Here is a 16,514-nt window from a genome sequence, read left to right as displayed (position 1 = left end):
ATTCATCTCTTTACCCTTCCATTTCCATCCCCTCTCACCAGTAGCTCAGCCCAGACTGACGTACCTGATGTCATCGGGGGGCCAGTCCTGGCCTGCGTTCTCCGCAGAACAATGTCAGCTCCTGGCAATCTCTGTCATTCTAGGAGAGGATTAGCTCTTTAATTGTTTTTACATAAATACCGAGATGATCATAGCTTGTGTCTGTCAGTGCTTGCTGCAATTTTTTTTTCCCTTAAACACCAACTCAGTGAACAGCTTTTTACAATGTGTAGCTGCTCGTTTTGTATGGCTTTTTAATCTCTAGAGGCCAGATGGAAGCATGATCCTTCAGCATTGCTTCTTTTGCATAACGTGGGGATGGGAACTACATTTGAATAGCACACAGTCAGAGATGTATAAGTATATAAATATTTTTCTTTTCCACCCATGTATTTTCTCTTCTAGTGTTTTGGTTTGGTTTTCTTTAATGAGCAAGTAAATGCTCTGCCCTGACAGAAGAGTCTTACACAGAAGAAAACAATGATTTTGTGGTCAAGAAGATTTGAGAAACTCGCACTCCCATGGTAAGTTTCTGAGACACTTGACTTACCTTGGTTTCAGGGAACTGATAAATAACTGATGTTGGACTGATCTGGAATTATGTAGTTTTTTTTTTCTTCTTCAGAAGCTTTATTTCAAGCTCTCCCACAATCCCACCTTTGATTTTAGTTGTATTTATGGATTTATTCTGCTGTCAGAGTGCAATCGATTGATTGAAATCCATAAATAATAAACATCGAGTTTCAATTTAAGATGCAGTAACAAGATGCTATAGGAAGAAGTTTTATGTACTCGAGCAGCTTTTTATAGCTCACTCCCTCCAGAATCAAACCCTGACACATTCTTAGTGATAGGGAGCTAATGGCTTTCCTGCATATGTTTGCTGAGCCCATGTGATGTATCCTATATGGCAACTGAAGGAGAGGACACTTGCACACCTGTTTGGGGAAGGGTTACATAAAAAGTCCTGCGACGTATTTTAGCATCTGCCAGTAAGCTGACCAACTTAACCTGCTTTACCCTTTGGAGAATATACGATATTAAAAATAACAACAAGAAATAGGGAAAAAAAAAGACATACTAACATGAAAAAACACATTTTATTGCACTTAAGTTATAAGAAAATAAAATTTCTAAGTGAATCAAACCATAGACACAATCCCTTTAAAGGTTGTTTTCCTCCATCATGTCAGGTTGTTACATAACTAAAATTAACCAACTGGAATCTGATTGTTTTAAATCAGACTATAAATAAAACAAAAACAAAAAAAAGGAGGAAAAAAGATCGCCTAGGATACAGTGTTAAACCACTTTCACAGTTCAGCTTGAGTTGTGGCTCTTGGAGAATGAGGCAAACCATTTGACTATTTCATTTCTCATTTTGTTTGCATGTGACATCTTTACAAAAACGTAAGTTTTTGCTCTGTCAGTTCCTCCCAGCAATAACTGTAACAGTTGTTTTTTTTTTCTCAAATACTGTAAAACACTAAGACTGACCAGCAACTTTATTTTCATTTTTGTATTTTATAATATTTTTTTAAAAATTTTGTCAGTTTTTTTAATGTATGTTCATTCCATTCACCACAGCCCTCACAAAGAAAAATTTCCCCACAGAACAGGCTGCAATAGCTTTGTTCTAAGGAATGTGTTTTAATTTTTGCCCAGAAAAAAGAAAATAAGCTTTGCACACACACTCAATTCTTTATTTGCAGGCAAACTTCACTCTTAATTGTCTGAAACTCTTCCACTCTCAGCCTCTTAGAGGCACAGTTGGCTCAAGTTTCAGTGGCAAAAAGTCTTTTTCTGTAACCAAACTAGAGCAAATTTGGAATTCAGTCTGGGACTAAAACGTCACAGCAGAAAAAAAAAATAAAAAAAAATAATTTGCTTTTCTTTCTTTCATTTAGCAGCATAAATAAGTTTGGCCACTGGGAATACAGTACAGGGGTGGGACAACAATCCCATAATTGAAGACCTACTTCTAGCACCAGCATTGCGAATTAAATCCATCAGAGAACTCTCAATACCCAGGACAACTTGCCACCTCAGAGCAACTTATGCGTTGAAGAGTGTAGATAGAAGCAACAGTAAACAGATTAAACAGAGGCTAATACTGTGATTGACATTGGCAATGGTTGGCAAAAAAAAGAGGAAGAGGAATAAAAGAAAAAAAAAGAAAAAGCTCTGATAAAACTGTACAAAACAATTCACAGTAATATTTTAGCTTTTCCACACTAGGAATGGACTTTGTTTTTGTTTTGCTTTTTTCATTGCAGATGCTCTGTAGTTTTTGGAAGTCAACCAGTGACTGCTCATAAAGATTGGAAGGGACCGCTGGAGGTTGTCCGGTCCAACCCCCTGCTCAGAGCGGGGCCAAGGGAGAGCGCGTTGCTCGGAGGGGTGCGCCAGCAGGCTCGCCTGTGCAGCTTCTTTCAAGATCTTTGTGGTAAAATAACCTGTTAACAAGAACTGTAACAATTTTCTTTTTTTCACCTCCAAATTGCTCAAAGAACAGTTGGAGGAAAGTAAAGAAATAATTGCACCTGGTTTCATTTCAAAAGTCATATTTTTGCAAAGCTGCCCCGGTCAGAAGTGTAGCCTTTTTATGTGACGAGACAGCAAATGCCTCTCTTGTCAGTTATAGTTTGTCATCTTTGTCTTCTCCTTTGTAGTCTGTAGGTCTTTAGGATCTGTTGCCCCAAGCCAACATCCTGCACCACCAAGGACAAGGGATTTTTTTTTCCTTTTTCTTTTTTTTTTTCTTATTTCTTTTTTTTTTTCTTTTTCTTTTCAGGGGGAGGGAAAGGAGAACATCGTCTACACGTTTGGACAAATTAATCTTTCTGCCCTTCACTTCATATCCACGTCAAAGTCCAACACCAGCAGCTTTGTTTCCTCAGTCCCGTTGCGGCTCCCAACGGCACACACTAGCTTTGTGTTCGAAGCTCTGATCCGCCACACGACGCCTCCGCTTCCCCCGCTCTCCAATGTGACTAGATTTCGGATAAATTCACCTGTTTTCAAGTCCCAAAGTTTTACAGTCCCATCGTCTGAGCTGGTAATTACAAAGTTCTTGTTGAACTGTAAACAGGTCACAGCACTCTGATGCTTGTTGGGACCTGTAACAGTAAACCAAAGCGTTTTTATTTGTAATGAGAAAGCAAGGTCAGACAGCACTGCACATACCATAAATACCTAGCTATTTGCATACAGCTTTTTCTACCTAGATGTGTTGACTCAGTTTTTGTGCATTAAAAGGTACAGAAGCCTTGCTGTGCTTTCAGAAAGGGAATGCAGGTATAGAAAAAGCCCCCAATATTTCCTTCTTTGCTACAGTGATCTCATTCTGTTGTATGCGAACAGTAGGGCAAGTGCGCACTTGGACATTCGTGAAAATGAACTCAGCCATCCAGGATGAGGTGACCACGGTAAGCCTTTGTCTCCAAGTCTCTTTGAAGAGTTCTCATGAGATTACTCTATCAGTAAATATTGACAGTTAAGATATTGACATATAAACATATACTGTTAAAACAGCAGAGTTGGCTTTATAGTGAGATTTAATTTTTTGCTGCAGCCAGCGATGCTGCATATGGTATATGGGAATGACAGGAGACATTTTTTGTGGGGGGAAACAAAATGTTGTGTTTGTGTGCATGATGCCTGAGTGGCAACTATCAGAACGGAAATGTAATCTTTCTTCTTACCAAAATAACAAAAACATCTTCCACTCATTTCTCTTGATTTATTGCAACAGACAGTGTACTTTGCCTCCTGATCCAATTAATCAGTGAGGCTTTTGAAACATCCAAGTGACCCCTAAATAAATACGCTGATTGACTGTTTTGAGATGTCATTTCCTACATTATTAGGCTAATACACCCGTAGCAAATTGCTATCAGTCCAGACCATCTGCCTTTCGTAATAGGCAAGTGATTTGAATAGATCAGATTAAATACATTTTGTTCTTCAAATTCAGAGAAAGATCATAGAGCTGTCATCAGAAAAATATTTAAGTTGTAAGTGGTCTGTGCTTGTTTCTTTGTATGCAATTTTTAAAGTTTTTTTACATGGAATCTGTAGTGTAGCTTACTGTGGGCAGCTTGATTGACATGAAGGTAGTTTAAGCTCACCTTGCAATGTCTGTAAACATTGTCCTGTTTTAATGTCCCAGATTTTTCATTCCCAGACACGAGTATATTGTCCTTGAGTTCCATTCCACTTGTGAGAGACTGGTGGCCTGTCAGCGTGTGAATGCAGTTGCCCGTCTCCACATCCCAGACTCGGATGGAAGTGTCCAGAGATCCGCTCACCACATGGATACCATCAAACTACAAGAAAGGTAAATCTATTACAAACAATTACATTAGGACCTTGCAATGCGCTGTATGAAGAAGGCTATTATAGCACTTAATTCACTAAATGCAACATTAGATACCACATATCTATCCAGAAGCTGCCTTACAAACTACTAATTCAGTCTCAGTAGAGACGGCCATGTTTGACATCAGAGCAGGTGATTCATGCTCAGTGTGATCTCCTGGTGTAGACATGGTCTGCGAGGTGCGTGGTTCAAGGAGAAAGGCTCTGAACCACTGGTCTTTTCCATGTCATGCAACTCTTTTAAACACAACAGATTCCTGACTATACCGCGGTGTGCCGTAGTAAGAGAACGTTCTTTTCCTGATAAAGATGTTACCAAGCCAAACCTGTTTTTCACAAGTCAGGACTTCAAGCTGGAGAAGGGTAACAATGTTAATCCAGAAACATCTACACAGAAGCCAAAGCATAGGAAAATGGAAGGGATGTAATTGAAAAATGCTGGCTTTAGCCTTTTTTTTAATCATAATTGTGTGCAGTAAGAACTTTAACTTCCCAGTCATTGTTGGGAAAGGTATATGGGCTAACACTGATGTTCAAATTCTTGGATTTTCTAGTCTTATATATTAAATACATATAGAACATGAACATGGAGAGAAATCACCTATAAGATGAGACACTTCTGACCAAGAGGACTGAACATGGAGAGAATATAAAGGTAGAAAGTAACTTGACAGGTAGTGACAATGATGTAAGAGTCCAGAATTCTCAAAAAAGGAAGGAAAAAGAGCCACAGAATAAAACCAGTGGGCTTCAAGGAGGAATACTTCAGTAAACTGAGACCTCCTTCCCATGAGGTTTTTATGTATCTATTCTCTGAGGGGAAGAAGAGTTCAGGAGAGCTGGCACTTTCTTAAAGACACAAACTATCCTTCTGTAAAGGAAAGATAGAAAGTGTAGTAAATTACCAAGACCCACTTGGCTAAGGCACAAGGAATTGTACAAAAAGTAGAAACTACATCAATACATGCGTTTAAAAGAGCACACTGGGACAGAATCAGAAAGGCAGGGTACAAAACAAGACAGAACTAGCAAGAGCTGTTAGGGATGAAAAAACATTATTCTGTAAAGAAAAAAACCCAAGAGGAAGGCCCAAATAAAAAAGCTCATTTATGCTCAGGGGAAGGAAACACCAAGTGAGGCCAGCTATTTAACTTTCTCTGCTGCGGTCCTCAGCCATCTGAGTGTAGGCTCGCAGCACTAACACCATTGACAACCGAGTACAAGCTTCTGCTAGAATGGGGAAAAAAACCCCACATAAGGCAAGTTGTTTTAAGACAATCTCAGAGACATCTGCTGCTATCTCTGAGAACTCATGGAAGACAGACAAGTTTCAAATGGCAAATGCAATTCCTTTCTTTACTGAAGGAGATGATGATGGGAGATGGGGAATTATGGATCGGTCAGTCTAACTCCAATTTCCAGAAGGAACTAACAAAAAATCAATTTGGTTGTAAGCCCTTAGCAATGCGGTTAAGTAGCAGCAAACAGATTTGTGGGAAAATGATCTTAACCGATGATTTTTTTTCCGTGACAAAGTAAAAAGCCATGTGAAACGGCAGATGTCTTGGTTGTATTTTCACAAAGAGGGAGGCAAATGTGACACAGGGATACTATCCTGTTCAGAACTTTGTTCTCAGCACTATTAGAGATAGCAGAAGGAGTTCCAGGGAGGGTCTGGCATTTAGGATTTTCATTAGAATTTGGGTGACATTTGAAATGGTAGAACTGACCCAAAGCAAAGAGTGTAAAAGTCAAGAGAAAATTGTGAAGATCTGAGCTTGGCAGGGAACAAATGAATGTACAGCTGCGGCCTGGGAGAATGATGGCCAGGCAGGAATCTTTGTTACAGCTACAGCAATCCAGCAGTACTCGTCCATGAGGACTTACTGGGATCTAACAATGGGGAAGAAAGAACCCATTAAAGGAACTCAATTATCTGAGACTGCTTCTTTTTATAAAACCTGCAGAAAACTAACATCTTAGATGTCTACAGTTAAACATGGTTGAGCAGGGCAGCTAGGTTCAAAAGAACGTAGAGACCGACTGCAGATACACACTGCTTATCTGCTGTGTACATTGCATTCCTAGTGAAAATATAGTAAAAAAAAAAAAAAAAAGACATTCTAATATCTGAAATACAGGTATGCTATAAAAGGCACGTAAAAATAACTTACTTTTCACTTCTATTAAACGTTGCTAAGACTTTGACTGGAATTTTGCATCCTGTTTTGGGCGCTCTGCTTTCAGAAGAGGATGTGAACAAATTCGAGTTCAGATAAAAGGCCGAGGAGTGCTAGGCAGCCTAGCAGACTGGTTGGGTGGAAACACTACAGAATGTTTTTATTTCCTAACCAGAACTAAACCAGATTGATGTAACAAATTTTGAATTCTTCTCCTCTCTCCTGCAAATTAGGTACATTCCATATACATAAGCTTTAACGCTGGGCACCAAGATCAAACTTTACTCTGATATTGCCACAGTCAAACAGACAACGGTTTGGATGAGTAGTTGAGCTGTTATCCCTGGACCCTGACCTTACTACAAAGGCAGCTAAGAAAGAGGCAACTAAGAAAACGCAACATGAACGGTAGTCTTCAACTGCTGCTTAAGCTACAACTTACAACTACAACTGGGTAAGTGTTGAGGTGTAACAGGACCTGCCAGTGCGGGGACGGGGAGGACAGGCTGGTTGTTCAGCCTGATTATTCTGTTTATGGGAGTTCTGCCTCTTCGGGTTATTTCGTGCTGAAGGGCAGGAGCTCACCATACAATTTTAAAGACTCTTTCTGTCCTAGAAGTGTAAACACCTGTAGCCTTCTGCCCCCTATAAATTTGTTTTAGAATACCAAGTTCCATTTACAGGGCATAAATAGTATCAGTGTGTGTAACATAAACCCCATTATTTGATCCATTATTACTACAGTATGGGAGCAAGACATGAATATTCATAAGCCAAAAGAAGAAGCACTGGTGAAGACAAGGCAGAATAACAGACACTGTTCCCAAGCTGCTCTAGATGAAATACACTAACCTTCAGAATATTTTCAAGCGATAGGTAGGTAGTACAGCATTTTTAACTTGTTTGCTGCTTGTCTAGAGAATCCTCCTCAGTATTTGAATTTAATAGAAGGGTTGAAGATTTCTGATAAATTTTACTACCTATCTTGGGAAAGGAAATAAGAATTTTGTTCATATGTAGTCTATTATGGTGGGAGATACCTTCTGATGAAAGCATTTATGTAAAATGTCTCTTGCACTGAGCTTCACTTTCTGAGCCACAAACCAGAGTAGTTACATGCTGAATGCAATTTCCCGATGTTGAACTGGCTTTGTTAATTTCTTTTTCAAGTCCTGCCAGATTGTGGTGAGAACAAGCACAAGCATGAAATTAATTTATTTTGCCTTTCAGTGCCTGGCAGTGATGCTCTGACTCTATGAATTAACAAGATGATCTTTTGGGCTAGTGAAGGTAAGAAGAGTCTACAGGAGGTCTACGTCTACCTTTGCCAGCATGGTTCTGAGGAGCAGTCGGGGGACTGGTAGGCAGTGGAGCCACGCCACAGAGCAGCACCGTAATAACCTGCAGCCACGGTAACATGTCTGTTGACAAAGCCTCACAGTGGTAGATCTGGCCTCTACTCACAGAAGAGGAAGTAGGAGGCTGGGGATTTACATCAGGGCATTAAAACTTTAGGTTCAGCCTTACTGTGAAATACAGTTTGGAACTAGAAGATGGGACTGCAAAATAAGTATAAGCAGTTCTTCGTAATTCAGAGCATTAATCCAGTGGGTTTTTAAAGTACATTTTCAATTACTGTATTTAAAATAGCACTGAAATCATTGGGGAAACCAAAACTATAGCTCCAAAATACATGCAAGATTTCAAAAAAACCCTAACCAAACAACCCAACAATCCAGAAAACTACATACCTTCCTCGTATAGAGATTTGGTCTTTATTGTACTGGGTGCTTTAAAAAAAAAAAAAAAAAAAAGCTCCTCTAAAAAATATTTTATTCTCTAAATTAAGACAGCAGGTAACTAGTTCAAGAAAATGAAATAGGCGAGTATCACAGATGCCTCTATATTCTTGTGGCTTGCATAATTTTGGAGTAGGTACCCACAAATTTAATAAACAAGGTGAAATAAACCAACTTTAAATATTACTTAAGGAAACTAATGCAGGAGATGAAAATCACATACCTGTAATGAGTAGACTCTGTTAGTATGCCCTTGCAGCGTGTGCAGACAGGTCTCTGTCTCCGGATCCCACACTTTGACCATAAAATCATATGCACCACTTACAACCCTTCTGCCATCATACTGAACGCACCGAACTGCAGCTACGTGGCCCATCAGAACGTGTAAACACTGACCCGTCTCTATGTCCCAAACTCTCAGTGTAGCATCTCGAGAACCACTGACCACTCTGGAGGAACAAGAAAATCCCTTCTGTACTTACTTAGCATTGGACATAGAAGTATTAACAAAAGTAGACTTGGGTAGGAGTCACTTGTGACTTTTTTAATTTGGGATATCAGATAGCCACCAAAGAACTGGTTTGGCATGACATTTTATCAGGGTCACAAATGACTTGAGTGTTTTTCTTCCTTGCTCTACTCACCTCCTAGGATCTGTCTATTTGATATAATTAGCAATCAGTATTTAAGAAGGCACTTCATTCCGGAACAGCGAAACAATGGGGACTGCTGCAGATAGCTGTGAAAGCTTATGAAGATGCTGAGCTCAAGCCAGTGCTATGATCATTCTGTTTTAATGACTGAATTAACTAATTATAACAATTAAACAAAGAAGATCTTTTCTAGTTTTACTTTTAGTAAAGTAACAGTTATTCTGCTTGATTTTTTCAGTTTATGCTCTTTAAAACTTCACATGGTTTAGTGAGTTAGGTCGTGTGGGTTGACGGTTGGACTTGATGATGCTTGACATCTTTTCCAACCTTAGTGATTCTATGATACAAAAATATGTTCTAAGACATCTATAGATTCCTTGGTTAGGCAAGAACAGAAATGAAGAATTAATATTAATAGCATTGATAAAGAAAAACCTCATCATTCTTCAAAAAAGAAGAAATGCAACCACCGGGGACTCTGTCCAGCTCTGTACACCAGCCAAGTACAAGAGCTTTGCCAATGTTTGTTGAATCAAGACATGGTTTACTATTGCAGAAATGATTATCAGTTAAAATTTTTAATAAAATGCTGCAGTGATGATACTTAAGTCATTCTGTAAAATGAGTACAAGTTTACATGATTGACAAAAGAGAGAAATTATTCAGAGTGTGGGGGACTGGATCACAGCGTAACAAAGAATTAGTTTTGAAATAACGTAGAATGTGACTTTATAATAGTACACAACTGATTTTTCTGTTCTTTAATTAGTACTCTTATGCTTTTGCTTCTATTAATCATCTCCTTCCTTGTGTTGATTTATGCAGTTTGAATGCTTTGCCTGGTTTGTATTGCACCCAATGCTGGATGAGGTCCCCAAGTCTACCAAGAGTTTTCTGTGAACACAGGTGTGCATTACAAGCCAGACCATGTCTGAAGGTTTGGACGAAGCCTCACCTTTTCTCATGGAGATGCATGCAACGCACGGTGGAGGTGTGGCCGTACAAGGTGTGTATGCACTCCCCAGTCTCAGCGTTCCAGACTTTCAACGTTCGGTCTGTAGATCCACTGATGATGATATTGTCCCTCATCTGTGATGACCAGACTCCGCCTGTGTGCCCAACCAGCGTTCTCAAACACTGAAAATAAATATTTTGCTTACTTACCCTTTTGACAGAGTTGAACAGAAACTTAAGAAAAAAGTACTCTAGGAGGTAACAGTAGTCTCCCACAGCAAGAACCACAAGTCCCCTGGAGACTGCTTTGTGACTGAACTAAAAAAATCTCACCTTTTGGAAAATAATCATCAAATTTCTCTCTCCATTGTCAGTAATTCAACTATAAGGAATTCTCCTTATAAACATGCCCTTGACAAACTAAACTGTCTTTCCAAATTTCTCAATGCAGGGCATGTTCTGCAGCACTGAGTCATTTTCCTGGCATTTTTCTGAGTCACTGCAGGTTTTCCAGTAGCTTTTTGAAGCTTCAGTGTTAGAACTGGAGCGAGCATTCACTTAGTAGTTTTACCAGCAATCTATAAACCATATACTCTTATTTTATTTTTCTGTTTGTTTTTCCAAGAAACATTGTGTTCTGTAAGCCGTAGCTACCGCATCAATACTGCAACATGACGTTTCAAACCTTTTTTCAGACTTCACTGTTGCCCAGGAGAGAATTCCCACGCTACATAAGCACAGCCTACCTCCTCTGATCCCAAATGTCTGACATGATTTCTCACCACGTAGAGACAGTTTGCTCACACCTACTTGTCTACAACCTCCGTCACTCTGCAACAATGACTCGTCTCTGTCTCTCAGCCTATACTCCTTACAAGTAATGACTATATATGCTTTCTCACCAGGCAGCTATAAGTGCTAATTAGCACAGACAAGAAGAGATCCTTGCAAGACCCCTCTAGAAAGATACTCCATGAAGATTCTGCATTTACATTAACAACATGATCTCTATAATTACCCACTTTCTAACCCATTTAAATATGTGCCATGTTGATTTTTGCATTGCTCTATTTTCTTCCATCGTGTCAGGGGGATAGGGTCTTGCACTGCACATGGCCATCTATTTCTGCACTATTATTTTTATCAGTCAAACCTGTAACTGCACAAGAAAAGAGGTCAAGACAGTTTGATGATCTCTCTTTCTGTAATCTAATGCTAAGTGGCATTAATTGCTGTGGCCTTCCTTTAACTGTTAGTTGACTCCTCTTGACGTAGTCCAATATTTTTTAGCTGAGATAATGTATCCTAAATATCCAGTCTTTCAAATTTATTCCATTTAAATATTGACACATTTTAGCTTTCTAGCCATACTTTGGATCTTTTCCTTGTGCTCATACCTTTTGAAAAAAACACCAATTTTACCCCACAAGTTACTTTAGAAAACTAAAAAAATTAAATACAGATTATCTGGATCAACTGTAATAAGAAAAAAAATGTAACTTTGGTAGTTTTGTTTAACATCCTTGTGAGTTTCTGCTGAAATTAAGTGTTCTATTATCACTGCATGCTGTATTTCCATCACATGAATTTTCTCCCAAAATAAATATTTTTCTGCATCAGTGCTAGTATACTAATTTCTGTTGTTAACATCCTGTTCTAGCAAACATCCTTGAAAATGCCTTGCTTTTTTTGAGGTACATAGATTTCCTGTTCTTTACCATTTTTACCAGTCTTCTGCAATTCCTGGCTCCTAGCTTAATTCGCTGCTATCAAATCCATCTTTTTTTCAGTTCATAGCTGTTATTCACTTGTACAGTTCCCATTTTTTTTTTTAAATTTCAACTGATTTGCTCATATTTTAAGAAATCATCCTTCTAAAGCAGTAAGAACACAGAATCCTTATTTTGGGCTTTACATCTGTCAAGGGAATTATTTAGTCATGTTCATTTGCACAAACCAACCTTTAGGGTTTTTTTTTCTTTTATTAATTCTTCAGCATCAGTAAGCATGAGGGCTGATACAGCACTCTTCCATCTTTCATATGTAATTTCTGTCTCTCTTAAAAGTTTGGGGTAAATAGTCACACTAGGATGTGTAATTACTTTCAAAAAATTACTGAACAGGAATCATTAGGTCATGCTACTATGATCAATTTTATATATTTAAAGGAACATTTTGCTTTTGAGAGGGTGGTATGTACAAAGGCAGTATTTTTCATTCGAGTTTAGGCTGCCCTTTTCAATTAAAAAATGCAAATTTCAGTATGGGTTCCTTCATTAGACAGTTTGTTGTAGGGAAGCCAACAGAGGCAGGGTGAGGCTGCCTATTGCTTTTAATTTTATTCTTCCCCACAGTAGTTATTTACAGTCCCATCAAGGATCTTCTAGGCATGCAAAGACAAATGCTTAAAACATTCACAGCTTCAGCATTATACAGTGGATGCCTGCTAGATCTTAAATGCGTTATCCTCAATAGCTGTCCTGTTGTTCACGTAACTGTATCATTAAGACAAAGCTAAGTACACACAATGCCAGTCTACAAGGAAGAACTGCTGTTTGCCTGAGGCCTTTTCTATATCCTTGGAGCATGGTCAGTCAGTCACCTTCAAATAAAAAAAAATAAATCTGTGTGCTGAGTAGCTGTGATGTTCTAACACAAGTGCAATGTTCAGTACTGTCTTTTTGACTGCACATATTGTTTTGCTTCTCTAAGCCAAAATTAAATTATTGAAGCTTATTAAATTCTTGCCTGAGCTGGATCTAATTTAATAGGAAATATTTAAACCTAAAGCAAGTTACTTTTTTTTTTTTTTTTTTGTGGTGGCTCAGCAATATAGTAGCTTAGAAAGAAAAACAAACGCTGCATTTGAAATTGGAGCCAGTAAAATGAACACCCCATTTCCAGTAACTTAAAAACAACAGAAAGAATTCCAGAAGACAAGTGAAAAAGGGAGATCCAGAGGGGTAAAAGCAGACTAAATTAAGCTTTAAGGAAGCTAAAGTAATGTATCTGTCCAAACTCTTTAGAATCCATGTCACAAGTGACTCCACAAGAGCCGCAGATTTGCCAGGAGGACAAGGATGTACGCCAACAGTAACATGAGCAGCATTGCAGTTTCAGGTCAAGGTGACTTTTTTGAACTTGACTAGTTTCTGTGTAGGAGAAGATGACCCAAACGTTTAGCGGTACTTTTCCAATTCTTGCACCAGACAGCACTAACCACCACCCTGCAGTGCGGTCTCATGGCACAGCAGCATTTCTGACATACCAGCGCTCTACCTGTAGCTCATTTCCTAAGGAATTCAGCAAAATAACCGGCTTACCTTGCCTGTAACCGCTGACCACACTTTGAGCGTGTTGTCATCAGAGCCGCTCACTATTCGGTTCCCGCAGAACTGAAGGCATGTGATCACGTGGTCATCATGGCCTTTGAGCACCTGAAGATGAAAGAACATAAAAACGCACAGTCACAATCTAACGCAGGAGATTAGAGAGGAGCAAGAGAAACAAAGTGCTCTTGTGATTCATAAATTATAAAATGCTAGAGTTGCTTCAATAATAATAAGGCCCCTTAATCCCCTGTGTCAAGTCTAATCTACTGCCAGCTGGGACCAAAGAAGGTATTTCCCTTCTTCCATGGAGTGATACTGCATTGCTTAGCAAGCACACTACAGTTACTGAAAGCCTCCTAGAAGTACCAGGAAAAATCACTAATAAAAGCAGGCTGAATTAGTAACTGGACATTCCATTCCTCTGCAGTTATTCTATCTCTTTGTTTTTTCAGTTGAGGTTTTTTTGCTCAGACTTTTACCTTTTAAGAGTTTTTCAGTCTTGAACAAAAAGGATGGGGTTGTATTATTTGCTGCGTATTTGTATTTCAGTGGTCAAGGCTGACTATATTTTTTTTCTCCTTACCAGCCAAGTATTGTAATCTATTAAATGCAAGGCAGCACCAAAGTGAAAAACTAGAAAACTACTAACTCAATTAAATACAAACAAAAGTGATAATTTAATGTGGTGGAAATGTAGATTGGAATGTTGCTTTACAGAGGTGGGATTTTCAATGCTCGATTTGGGAAAACCTGCAATTCAGTATATTTTACTGCAATACAGGAAAAAAAATAAAAATCCTTATCAGAACACAAAAGATGAGGAATTTGTTATTTAAGATATCTGAACACTTTTCAAGATGTTCATCGAAATGAAATGGGCATTTGGATAATGCCTGAGGCTGTAATTTTAATAATAATTCCAAGATAACTTGATGTGGTGCATCAAGGCAGGAAATACAGAAATGTTGCCAGAGATGTACATAAGCCACAGCCAAATAAACAGCAGGATATAGCCATAGGACTTCCACAACAATTTTTTTGTTCTTATTTTTATTATTTTGTTGTACAGTAATCAAGAAAACAGGCAAATTGCCTTAAAACCTTAATATGGTTTTTTTTTTCATGTTTCTGACTGATTGTTCAACACCAGGTTTGATTAGACACTTGATATTTTGTTTTACAAAAATTATTCAAAGTATTGCTTCATATCTTTGTATTGGAAAAGGTGTAATGATAATATATCAATATTGTTGAAGTATTTTAATATTTTAAAGAACAAAAAAAATGTTAACACGGAACGAAGTGACTGTCTTGTACTGCTCAATTTATAAGAGTATATATAAAAATAAAGCATGAAATTATCACAGAATGTAGAGTATTTTTATGTTGTGACATGGCCCAGCTCTACAAATATATATATGTATTTACATACATTATATATGTGTGTGTATGTTTAATTTTAAATAAGTATCTCCAATCAAGTTTCTGCCAAAAGGAAAAAAAGAGACTGGGATACACATAGGGATTCACCAAATTGTACAGAATTTTTTAGAACAGCAGTGAAAGAATTCTGCTGTATGAAGAATTATGTTTTGATTGTTAATATGGTCCTCACACATTAATTTAAACCCAGGGTAAGCTAAAATAGAAATAATTTTCTTCTGTAAGAATACACTGCTTTTTGTGCATGGATAGCCTGGCTTGTCCAAAGGAAAAAAATAACCTTCGAGTTGATGCTGCTTTTTTCACGGCACCATGCACATAGCTCAGGAACCTACCTTAGGCGATTTCAGTTCTCCTCGCCGCCAGTTGGTATCAATCCTGTGTTGTCTAATGTAGGCGCTTTTCCACGGACTGTGTATAAAGCCTGGTTTGATTACTTTCCTCCTCTTGATATGTAATGGTTCATCAATCCCTGAAATGAATTTTTAAAAAAAGAGGGCAGGGGGAGAAATGAGGCCACCCCAAAGAAAACAACTGCTCTCCCTCCCAAACCTTTAGATGTAACCTCCCGCAGGCCAATATCTACATTGTGTGCCAGTGACACTGCCCTGCTCTGCAGCTCTTTATCCTACACCTTTCCTTGTCATTTAAGCATAATCACAACCATAATCATGGCTGAAGGTGCTCTAGTTCATCATTCCTTACTGGCAACCTACCACTTTGGTTTTGCATCCCCCCTCCTGAGGCACTGTAGCAGAATATCGCCTTTTCCAAATGGGTATCGCCCAACGAGCTCCATAATCACTCGTACACTCATTTCAGAACCCTTCAACAAGTAAACTTTTCTGTCTGTGGTCCTCTCTGGCTGCCCATCTTCATTACTTTTTAAGTTCACTGTGACTTGATATTACTGAGCCCTTAAATCTTTTCTTGATTCCATAGGCCATGTGCTTCTGGCATTGTCCTCTCCTTTAAGTACAGCTACGCCCTTTCAGAATCGACATTCAAGCAGTGCTTTGTTTTAGCCTTGCTACTAGATAGATTTATTTTTTTTTTTTACAATCCTCTCATGCATCTTTCTATTTTCTATGCAGCTCCTCTCTCCACTGCATCTCATTACTAGGACAAGTCTTACCTCTTGCCTGTATGGGGATTTCACTCTTCTGTTTTTAGCCCTTTCTCTGGTGCCTCTATCTGCAAGTTCTGAATTAACTAACTGCTCCTTCATGTTACTGAGCATCTCGCTAAGTCTGCCTTGTTTCTCTGTGCTCTCATGCCTGGCCATACTTATTGTTACTTCTAAGATCACAAATGTAGCCTCATTCCCCTCTCAACCTTCTCCTTTTTTCTCCTTCTGTCCTCTTAATGCATTTTCACTAAGATTTGTGAGGAGAATCTTTACAGAAGATTTAAGAGTTTACACACCTGGTTTCCACTGCAAAAGAAAACTAATTAATTTAGGTGCTTTTACAAATAGCCAGCTACATTCCCACTGTCATGTTTCTTAAACCTTGCACAAGTTCTTGTCTTGATGCTCTGAGGCAGCCTGGACAGGTCGCTGCGTTTGCCCATGTCCAGGAGGGATACCACTCTGAGATCCCACGCTTGTGCTCTGCCCCCTGGAACAGACTCCTTGTTCAAATAATTCTCTTTAAAAATAAAAGCTTACATTCCTCATGTGCTCAAATATGTGGCTACTTTTCTGGGCGCCTTTTTTTGGCCATTCATATTACC

General features: G+C 38.7%; 1 protein-coding gene across 1 annotated transcript in view; it reads right to left on the bottom strand.

The window, feature by feature from the left end:
• Positions 1 to 2,532: 2,532 nt before the first annotated feature.
• Positions 2,533 to 16,514, bottom strand: part of LOC104465297 (F-box/WD repeat-containing protein 7-like) — a 29,435-nt gene continuing 15,453 nt past the window's right edge. Inside the window, 7 exon segments of the mRNA XM_010078283.1 lie at positions 2,533 to 3,158; positions 4,170 to 4,217; positions 4,220 to 4,367; positions 8,622 to 8,847; positions 10,007 to 10,188; positions 13,329 to 13,442; positions 15,116 to 15,252. Of these exon segments, the coding sequence (XP_010076585.1) occupies positions 2,890 to 3,158; positions 4,170 to 4,217; positions 4,220 to 4,367; positions 8,622 to 8,847; positions 10,007 to 10,188; positions 13,329 to 13,442; positions 15,116 to 15,252 (1,124 nt within the window). The 3' untranslated portion in view covers positions 2,533 to 2,889.

This window comes from Pterocles gutturalis, unplaced genomic scaffold (genome assembly GCF_000699245.1).
Source record: "Pterocles gutturalis isolate BGI_N339 unplaced genomic scaffold, ASM69924v1 scaffold35808, whole genome shotgun sequence".
In the NCBI taxonomy this organism is placed as follows: Eukaryota; Metazoa; Chordata; class Aves; order Pterocliformes; family Pteroclidae; genus Pterocles; species Pterocles gutturalis.
The sequence above is the reverse complement of the archived record's forward strand: the minus strand, read 5'-3'. Positions and strand labels throughout refer to the sequence as shown.